The following is an 11444-nucleotide window of genomic DNA, read 5'->3' as shown; positions in this document are numbered from 1 at the left end:
AGCCACACCCTGCACTGTTTGGATCTGTCAGAATAGTTCTCCGAAGATTGAAGGTGTGTGGACAATGGGTTTCTCACAAACATGGCTTGATGTTCAATAGGGGACATGTCACACTTACGCTTCCATTTTATTCACGATAAGAGGAAAGGAATTAGGAGACACCTTACTGAGTTTGTACCAGGATAACAAATAAAAGGTGATCTACAGAGTCTTCTAGTGAAAGTTGCTAGATGTCATTCAATTGAACTTCACAGAAAAGTTATTTGCATTAAATTTGAAATGAAATGGAAGTTATTATTTATATTTTAAAATCCTGCATTGGCCAAAATATTTTCAGGTAGTGCAAAAAAAGTCAAGTAGTAGAATAACCATAGAAATCATTACAAACATCTACATAAATATTTTAAACTATATTCTTATTTATAGACTATAATGCTTTTAAGGATATTTACATATAAGCATACACACATATATATAAATATTTATGCATTTATATTGTTAATGCCTATCTCTTTCTCTGGATCATCAGTATCAGTAAGTAGATGCATTTACAGAGCTCTTCTTTGAATATAAAAAATCAGGATGAATGCATACATGTTAAGCATTAAATTTCATGGTCGTCTTACATCAAAACTTTCCTCTTTTTAAATTTTAAATATGTAAAATCTAGAGACTGTACTTAAGTTTCTACAAACAATTAATTTCCAATATGCGCACATCATGAAAACTGGGATGAATTTTTAGTAGCGATTAAAACTATTTTTACTGTTTAAAAATAAAGCTGATTTTTTTGTCAGGTATTTTATGAATTAGCTCCTAATTATTGGACTTTTCTTCAAGCCCAGGTGGTGTGCTAACACTGTGAAGCAGATATTATTATTGTGCTCCTCTTAACCTCTTCTAAGAAGGCGTAGTGAAAGCACAGAGACCCCAAGTGACTCGCCCCAGCTTGCAGAGCCCTGGTCAGGCTTCCTCTAGGGTCTCTTGCTGACCACCATGGGCTTCTGCTTCCACGGCCTGTGTGCTTTCACTGAGCATGCTGGGGAGTGGACAGTACGCCAAGTTCAAGGAAAGCACGTTGATTAGCCTCTTGTGAAATACCAAGGTCGACTTTCAGATGTTAGTTGACCCACGGGTAGCTTACATTATTTTTCTTCTGTTTGAAAGCACTTTTCCAAAGAAGAGAGTCTGAGAACTGGGTTTTATGTGTGCGTGTCCTATGGTTGTATGATTTGGATTAACTGTTGAAATCTGTTCTTTTCAATTAAGAAAGCCCATGGCTTTAAGAAAGTCCTTGTCGTTGCTCAGTTCCATCCACCAAAACAAAAGAAACAAAGCTATTTTTAACATGAAAGTTGTAGTCTGTTACACTGGACCCTCATTTTCTGTATGCAGTTACAGCTCTAGATGCTTAGATATAAGGAACACTAACACTTCATGCATTCTCTGAAGTGACCTGGAGTATGCAGAACAGCTTTTAAGAAAAAAGAACATGATCTAAGTGAACTTTTTACTCTTACATTGTGTTATAGAACTACTGACCAGACAAATTGTCTGTTGACTCAACATTTTCATCTCATTGTGTATTAATGAAGAAATCTGGTTTATGTGGTGTGTGTGTGTGTGTGTGTGTGTGTGTGTGTGTCTGTGTGTCTGTGTCTGTGTGTTTAAAGAATAAATTTCCCTTAGTGTTCTGAAACTGAATAGCGGTAAGTGAAATGATTAATTAGGCTCACGAGTTCACTTTTATTATTGATCAAATTAGCATAGTACAGTAACAGAGTCACATCAATATTTATAGCAATTCAATTCACAATAGCTAGATTGTGGAACCAACCTAGATGCCCTTCAACAGATGAATGGATAAAGAAACTGTGGTATATATACACAATGGAATATTATTCAGCCATAAAGAAAAATAATATTATGGTATTTGCAAATAAATGGATGGAATTGGAGAATATCATGCTAAGTGAAATAAGTCAATCCCCAAAAACCAAAGGCTGAATGTTTTCCCTGATAAATGGATGATGATATATAATGGGGGTGGAGGGGTGTGGAGTGAGAGAAGAATGGAGGAACTTTAGATTATGTAGAAGGAAATGAGAGGGAGGGGGTATGAAAAATGGTGGACTGAGACAGACATCATTACCCTATGTACATGTATGATTACACAAATGGTATGAATCTACATCATGCACAACCATAGAAATAAAATGATGTACCCTATTTGTGTACAATGAATCAAAATGCAGTCTGTAAAAAATAAAAAAATTTAAAAAAATTAAATAAAAAAGAAAAAAAACCCATGATCTAAATGAACTTTTTATTCTTACATTGTGTTATGGAACAACTGGCCAGACAAATTGTATGTTGGCCCTCAACATTTCCACCTCATTGTGTATTAATGAAGAAATCTGGTTTGTGTGTGTGTGTGTGTGTGTGTGTGTGTGTGTGTGTGTATGTGTGTTTAAAGAATAAATTTCCCTTAGTGTTCTGAAATGGAACAACAGTGAGACAATTAATTAGGCTCACGGGTCCACTTTTATTATTGATCATAAAAACTTGTTCTAATCGAGCTTGCATTGATTCGCTACCATCAGTGTTTATCAAATCCGTTCATCAAGATTTCACAACTACGTGAGTGGCATTCTCCAGCAGGGAATGGGTTATCATCAGTAATAATGAAGGAGCTTGCCTTATGACTGTTATTGATTATATTGAGTGGTAGGAATAGAACTTTGAAGAATTAATTTACTTGCAGTTATTCTTATCAGATATCATTGCTGCTTGCACTCATAAACCACCCAGCTAACCCTTTCCCTGCAGGAGAAGGCCAGCTTCATGGGAAAACAAATGGAGGAGGAACAACCCACTTAATTTAGTTGACTTGGGCGCAAAGTTGGCTCCATTCTCTTTGTCCTTTCCTTTCCTCTTGGGGCTCCTTCCCTCTTCAGTCTTCCTCTGAGCTGCCTGTGTCCTTTGACACTCTTCTAATGCAAATGGGGTGGTAGAGTAAAACAGTGTCCTTGCTTCTTCAGAAATTCCTCTGACTCGCACATTATAAAAGGATAGAATTTATTTTAAAATAATTATTCCTCAAAATGTTCCCAGTTGTCGAAAAGTGAGGCTTTTTTCATTTTTTATTTTATTAAGTGCATGAAACTGACTTGCTTTTAATCCTTTCCATTTTGACTAGTAAGAAACATAGTGTGTCAACTAGAAAATAATAATAATAATAATAATAATAATAATAATAATAATAATAAAACACTTATTTGACTTCAGGGAAGGAGTTTTACGTGAGACTCTGATGTTCCTGCTCCTATCCACCAGTGTTTGGGGTGTTCACAGGATTGACCGCTCTGGCCAGCAGCCACTTGGCAAGTCCTGCTGACGGATTCTGTAAAGGGGGGATGCAGTCTTGCCATTTGCTGGTATTTCAATAGCACTGGTGCTATTCGTCCTTAAATTGTACACAGGACATTTCTGCTGACTCGGAGATAGGAATTTCAGGAAAATGGGAGCATCCTAAATGTTTTTTTTTTTTAACAATAAGCTAATTCTTATTATGTGAGGCTGCTCAGCTCCAAATATGTTTTCAAATTACGTATAGTATTAGAAGATTAAAAATTAATAGTGAAAATTCCCCTTTCTTATTTACTGAATTTTTTTTTTTTAAATATCAGAAAAAAATTTTTTTTCTTTTATTCCTGTCTTCTCAGCTGCTCTTTACCTTTGGGCATTTTATAACCTCTGCAAAGCTTTTAAGAACATAAAAAGAAAACAAAATTTTTTTCACACCATTTCTGTCTGAGTGTGTGTGTGTGTGTGTGTGTGTGTGTGTGTGTGAATGTGTCTAGCAACTCCACTAATGACAAAATTAAATTATTTCAGGGCCTTGGAAGCTTTATTGTCTCTGATGACTTCAGCCTGAACTCAACTCCAGCAGGCTAGATCCACAGCAGGCTTTTGGGCTTCTGGTGCAGTTTTCCTTCAGTGGCTCATATCACAAAGAAAGTCAAGACTTTCCTTGACAATGTGGCAGGAACACAGCTGAATGTGTTTTGGCAAAAGAATTTGAAGAACCTCAGCAGTTTCTAAGAGTAAGAGTGATCTCTATGAAATGGAAACAAATTCTAGCAGTGCATTCTATGTAAATATCTAGCTTTAAATAATTTTCCCAGTGATTCGAATGTTAGTAATCTCTCTGCAATGGTTCCAGTTTGAAATTTGTTACGTTGACTTACTTCCCCCATGCACCCCTAAAACAAAGCTCTCTGTTAAAGCAAGACAGGCTTGGGGTTAAAAATGGACAGCTGAAGGTTGCCATACTTCTTCCTATCACGGACAATTTCTGATCCTCACGGGGATGCAGGAGTGGGAAGTTGTAGTGAGGCATCCGCATGCAAGAGTGGATGGGGTCCTCTCACCCTGCCGGAGTCAGTCTCTGGGGGCGTTTCCTGAGAGGGCTTCCAGTGAGGTGATTACCCAGGAAGTCGACTGTGATGTCTGATCCACAGTTGTCTTAAGGTACGGGAAACTTGATATTTCAAGAAGTCAAAAGACGTGAGATAATTCGATCCCACAAAATTGTGCAGTACTCGAGAGAAGGAAATTCCCCGTTCTTTTCTTGGTTTCCTCTTTGGCACTGTGCAGGTCACTGAGTACGGAATAACTGCATTATAATCTTGTGCATAGTGAATACGTAGTCAACCTGTCCTTAAAAATGCTTTAGTTGAGTCTGTTAATCGTAATCGTTTCATTATCTTTCTCAATGAAGAAAATCAAAATACACTCTTTCAATATCCTTACCGATTTAGTAGTTTCTTTGTCTAGTGCTGTAAGAGATACATAGTTTTATTCATAGTACTGGAAAATTTTTCTAGATATCAGATTCTTTAAGCATGAATCAAAATATGACCTACTTAGATTATGGAAATATATCAAAATGTTTATTCATATGGTATCCAAGAAGGAAGGTTATTCAGAAGGGCAAAACAAGGTTCTACAAAATATGTGCTGTCAAAAGACCGTACTGAGTTCTTTTTCTTGCAGTGTCGTGGTTTGGATATGAAGTGTCCCCTGAAGATTCTCATGCATTACTGCAGGAATGTGCAGAGGTAAATGCTTAGATTAGGAGGGTTGTAACCTAATCAGTGGATGAATCCATTTGCTGGAGTAATAAATTGAGTGGATTCACTGGGTGGTGACTGTAAGCAGGTGTGGTGTGGTTGGGAGAAGTAGGTCATGGGTGTGGGGGAGTGTGTGCCTCTGGGGATTATGTTTTGTCTCTGGTGTGCTCCTCTTCCCTCTGTTTCACGGCTACGGTGAGCTTTCCTCCCCCAGACCATTCTGCCATGAAACTCTGCCTCTCCTCAGGCCTAGAGCAATGGAGTCAGCTGACTATGGACTGAACTCGAAACTGTGAGCCTCAAATAAACTTTTCCTTCTCTTAAGTGTTTTTGTCAGGCATTTTGCTCACAGTGATGAAAAGCTAATGCACAGTGAGAAATTTGTATTGAGACATTATTCTCACTGAGGTTTTCTTTTTTTTTTTTTTAATCTATAACTCCATTAACACCCCTCAATGATCTCTCTTTAAAAGGATAAAACTAAATGTGAAAGTTGACTGCACAACTATGTTTGTGGCATCGTTACCTTTATAGATCTTTGTAATTTAATTTTATAAAATCATTTAAATCACATTAAATTATGGAAGCACTTGCTACCTGATCCATATCAATCCCACATGGTCTGGTTTTAGAACAGGAAAGTCAATTAGTAGTATCTTCTTGGTTTGCACCAGACAAAAAATGAATGAAATGCCACATTTTCAAATCTTGATAAACTTTTTCGTAACATTTCAACTCCTGAGCTACACTATTGTCTAGTTGACAGAACAGGTGTGCATCTTTAAATAACAAATGAATTAGAGGGAATTCGAATATTCTTTCATACTTGGAACTTCTTTTTTTAAGAGTTTTGTGCATATACAGGAGGTATCTTAAAAGAAAATGTTGTATGGTAAAGATCAGGTCCTAGAATTTTGATCCTGGAATTTTGGCAGTTATCAAGTTGAGGTAACCAGCCCTCAGAAAAGGACTAGTTGAGTGTACTCTGAAGAATGAAATAGAAGTGAAGAAATTTTTACTAGCATTAACTTTCACAAGACTTTATAAGTGAAATCGTTTTTGAAATTAAACCGAATACTCCATTTACCTGTGTGCACCAAGGATGGAATCTCTGCTGCTAGAAATGTATGGTTTTAAGGTGGAGCTTCAGTGGGCCTGTTTTGGAATATCTGTTGTGTTTTCTCTTATCTCTGAGTTTTAGCCTCACATCCAGGGTGCATCCACTGCCTGAGTTCCTAGGGAGTGAACCCTCTGTCCCTGAGCCCTCAGCAGCAATTGCTTGATCCACTTTTCCCTGAGTTGCCTCTCAGTGGCTCTGGTTATGAAAAACACACAACAGCAAAAGCTAATGTGAGTTAAATTTTGTTTTGCAATTTTTTTTTTTTTTTTGGCACAAGATGGTTAGACATATTTGAAAGTGTTTGAAAGATGAAATATTGCCACAGTTTAGAATAATAATTTATGGACTTTACGATTACTGTAAGTCCTATAATTATTCAGAATCATTCCCATGTCAACATCACAAGAACAAACACTTTCATGGGGTGGTGTGTGTGCTTGCTTCAATTCTTAGCACTTCATATAGACCAAGTTTTTATATGGAAACCTCATAATGACCAACTGGATAGAACTATTATGTCCCCACGGTACAGACAAAGGAGAACAAGGCACAGAGTTTAAATGACTTGCCCAGGGTTCTGCAGCCAGGGAGTGGTTGAACTGGGAAGTCAGCTGAGACCCACGTGGGGTGCTCCCCACCATGGCGGACTACCATGGTTGCATGAAAGCACTCTTTGTTTCCTTCATGAAAGTGTAATTTAAACCTCTCTGCTCATGAAAATTTGTCTGCTTAGAACAATGATAAGAACTTCAGCTGTTAACTAACAGCAAATGATATCACAATCTTTAATTTTGGTTGAAAATGACCATCAGTAGGTTGTAAATATAGGCTGATAAGGAATGCACAAGTCTCTTCAATAATTGGAAATTGGTAGTTTTAGTCTTCCACTTGATTGGGACCACTAGGAATATGCCATATTAATTAGATAATTGCTACCAGGGTTGGTTTAAATTTAACCCAAATCTTTCTAGAAGGGTAAGTCTTACCAGCTCAATCAATTCCACAGTTATATAGCAACAATCCCAATAATGCTCAAACTACGTATCCATTCCCACAGAGGGTCAAATGGCCTGTATAAGCAGGATTTGCTCTTGTCCCCCTCAGGAGTTATGAAGGCTTTTTTAACCATATCCCAGACGGAGAGATAAATATATATATGTAGAATTGGGGAAATCAGAAACACACCAAAAATATGCATTAATAACAACATAAGAACATTTGTTAAACTACTTGCTTCTTAGAAAGCAAAATTTTCTTTCATAATTCAAATTATTCAGTAGAATTTGAGCAATAAAAAATAATGCAATACTAGATAAAAATTTCATCATTTTAAATGGAAATAGGCCTGTTGATGTATCTCAAAGAGAATGAGAAAGTTTCCCAAAGCATCCCCTGCCCTCTAAGAGATGAAGTTTGGTGTATCTCTATTCCTTCTGCAGGAAGGAAGAAATTCATTCCATTGTCTGCTCTTTGAACAAAGCAGTAAAGTTTATAACTTTATTTACAGTGGTATAAACTTTCTTTCTTCAGATTCTTTACTTAATTATTTATTTTAGACCCTGAATCTGCAGTACAGCTCCAGAACAGGATGCTAGGCCAATTATTCTGTTGGCAAATAGTATATGCTCCTCTGCAAGCATTTTATTATTGGCTCTGAAACATAGATAAAAAAAAAAAAACTTAAAGTGTCAGAGCATCTATGATAAAGGAAGAGATGGAAAGTGAAATCCTCTCCCGTAGTACCTCCATTTTCCTAGTTACTTTGGGCCCATATTGGAATCTTGCACAAGTGTATATGGAGCTACGTGGACAGTGTTGCCCTCACTTCACTGTCTAGAACTGCCCCTCTCTTTGGGTATTAAGGCAATAGGTAGAGACACAGAGTGCAGGGCTCACAAGCAGTGGCCACACATAACTAACCTCTGTGGTACAATGAGCAGCGTACCAAAGAGATGAAAGACAGGTGTGGTCCCTGGGGCAAGTTCCTGGGGCCAGAGCAGGGTGGACACAGGCACTCCAGAAATGGACCCACATGAACACCATGAACACCAGACCACAGGGACATTCGTTCCCAAGCTATTAGGATACCAAGGAAGGAGCCTTACCCGGGCCTTCTGCTCCATTTCTAGCATTAATCTTTCGTGTTGCTCAGCTATGGCCAGTGTCGCAGAATGGACCTTCTGATAGATCATTTCTCCTTCCCTTGTTTGAAAAGTGAATAGTCCTTCTCCTGTGTCACACATTCTGTGAGAACAGAGATAGGGAAAGAGATGGGTCTTCACGTGTTCAAGCGGTAACAGTCCTCCACGTAAGACGCCCTTCCCTCACGCTACCTTCTCCTCGCTCTCAGCAGTTAGTGAAGCAACTCGTCCTTGGCCAGCCCCGACAGACGCATTTTAAACTGTACTGGGGAAGGGAACTGAAAGTCCATCAGGACTTGGACTTCTAAAGACAAAGCATTCACCCAGCATTAAGCAACAGATAAAAGTGACTCAGGTCATTGCAGTGCATTCAGTATGGAAGAGAGAGTAAAAGACAGCAGTTATTTTCTTCAATGTCCTCATGTGCTTGATATAACAGCACCAGCACCTACTAGTTGGTAGCTCCTGAAATGTGAAGGATTTGAGAAAAATCTGCAATTTTGCATTCACTGGAACCAAGCAGAAGGTGACTACACAACTTTTAAACCTTTTTCATTTCATGTATTTTTTTAATTTATGGATTTGCATACATAGGCTGAGTCTTAAAATTGACAGACTGATTCTTAAGTCAATCTTGGTATAACTCAGGGCGCAACATGACGTAAAGGAGACTCTGTTCAGAATATTAGCCTTTGGTTTGAACATTGTCTGCCAATTGCCAGCAGTGTGCACCTGGTGAGTTGGTAAACTGGCCTGAGCCTCCTTTACACACCTCTAAAATAGGAGTTCTAGGATCCTATCTATCTTGATAAAGTAAAAAAAAGTTGGTAGACAAAATATTTACAGTGTTCCTTAGCCCGTATTAAGTACTCAACAATGTTAACTATTGCTATTTTCATTATAAACTTTGAAATTAATCATAAGGAAAGTTTGGAAATAGTGAAATTTCTACCATAGAGAAATGATTGGGTTAATTCTATTTTTAATCTATTATTGTGATACAGACTATTTTACTATTATGATGTAGTGTTTTGGAAAGACTATTAAGCGACTATTGCTGTCCTTGCCTCTGGACATAGAACCACATTAAAATTCTTACTGTGTAAATTTGAGAGGAAAAATCAGAATATAAGTCACTTTTTAATTATCAATCAAAATGTAATTATAATTGATTTTTAAAACCATACTATTTAAAAATTCACAGACAAGTTGTAAGTATGAATTCAGGTAAGTATTATTAACAAATCTAATTCTAAAATGAAAAGGATTTTAATTACTATTTTAGGCCAGCTTTTAAACGTAATAGAAAGCCTTTAGAAAGACCTACCCCAATTAATATTAATTGATATTGATTAATATCAATGTGATATTAATCCTCAGACATTGGATATCAACTGGGCCACTGTATTGTTGGTTTTCAGATGATACCATCAAACGATTTGCAGGTTCCAACATCAAAATATTCATGAGGCCAAACTATTTCTTCAAGCACCAAAAAGAGTTTCAATTCTACTCTATGTTTCTCCAAGGAATTTTCAGCAGAAAAGAACTGCCTGGGGAGGCTCCAGACATCGCAGAGGCTGTGACGGTGATCCCTTAGGGCCCATGGAGCCAGCACTTAGCTTTTGTGAAAGTGATCTTAATAAAATTCACTCAGCGTGAAATGGAAAGTCTGGGGGGAAAATGAAGAATTTTTGCAAAGTGAAACAAATGAGCTTTCTTTGTTGATTCAGGGGAGTAAGGAAATCCAAGAGCGGCAGCGAAGTCACTGGTAGGTCCGGAGTGCCTCTTGTTTGAGGTGGAGTGTTGTTCCTGGTCCTCTGAAAACACTGCCTATTAACCTCCAGAAATGAGATAATGAAGGCACCAATTGTTATTTCGTACTCAGTCACTGAGATGTAAAATTCTAATGCTTGTCCACTTCCTGGGACTTAGCTCTGCCCTGTGGGGAAGTCTGAATGCTTACAGGAGGCTTTATTTATTTATTTTTCCAATCTCTGAAATGACTCCTGTAAATTCATCCTTTGATCAAGAAACAAGGCCTTTAAAAAATATTGGCATAAAAAGCAAAGAAACGGAAGGTGTTCTTCAATGTCTCTGAAACATTGGTGCCTAAGCCAAGCCGAAGGTCAGAATTCTTCATGGTCCTGTCGGTCCTGTTGAAATGAACACCTTAGGCTTCTTTGTTGTTTCTTAAATGTGTTGTGGGGGGGTGGGGGCTGGCAGGGAACCGATATGGAGGCTTTTTATTATCTGTGTAAACAGCTTGGTGGTGGCGAGCCAGTACTGGAGGAGAAAGATGGAGTAATTTAGATGGCTTTTGACCTGCTTCTTGAAATAGGGCCCAAGGCCAGTGGTGCAGGAATCTGAATCTGCATGTTGACCATGTCCCCAGGCAATTCTATGCACATTGTGACACGTGGGACTCAAATGAGCACAAATTAGAAACCTCATTGGTGCAGGTTTTTTAAAGATGTGATACATGAAGCTGAAAGTTAGAAGGGAAGAAAACAGAAAAAGGGCAGACACCAACCAGAAAGGTTCCTTCACTTAACTGGGAGAGAGTCAGAGGGAGGTGCTGGTTATATTTGAGTACAGCCACTCCTTACCCCCAGCACAACATGCAATGATTGCATTTATTTTGAGAAAAAGTGAAAATATGGATAGCATCTGTTATTCTGACTCCAAACTAGAATTCAATTGACATTTAAAGACAACTGCAAATATTATCTTTGACTTAGTAAAGTATTTGTACAAAATTAATGCATTTTCTTATCTAAAATGAAATGTTGAGGAATACAATCTCGAAGGTCCCTTCTAATTCTGAGTCATGATCCTAAGAAGTGAGTACTATTGACACACCTGTTTCCATGGTGATTTTTTCCTTGCTTGTTTTCTGTTTTTGTTTGTTTTGACACCGTTTGTTATATGGAAAATTATAACAGCATAAGTTTCAAGAGACTAGGGCACAAATTTGAAACGTCTTGCCATGGCCTGTCACGTAAATCAAGTACATATTTTTTTAAGTAGGTACTATTAAGCCAACAC

The 11444-nt window shown here is 37.8% G+C and overlaps 1 protein-coding gene across 1 annotated transcript in view; it reads right to left on the bottom strand.

The window, feature by feature from the left end:
- The window catches only part of Dok6 (docking protein 6), a 428272-nt gene that overhangs the window by 91267 nt on the left and 325561 nt on the right, over positions 1-11444 (bottom strand). The window contains exon 6 of the mRNA XM_047526969.1: positions 8361-8499. Within this exon, the coding sequence (XP_047382925.1) occupies positions 8361-8499 (139 nt within the window). The remainder of the gene's footprint in view (positions 1-8360; positions 8500-11444) is intronic.

This window comes from Sciurus carolinensis, chromosome 15, assembly GCF_902686445.1.
Source record: "Sciurus carolinensis chromosome 15, mSciCar1.2, whole genome shotgun sequence".
Lineage (NCBI taxonomy): Eukaryota > Metazoa > Chordata > Mammalia > Rodentia > Sciuridae > Sciurus > Sciurus carolinensis.
The sequence above is the reverse complement of the archived record's forward strand: the minus strand, read 5'-3'. Positions and strand labels throughout refer to the sequence as shown.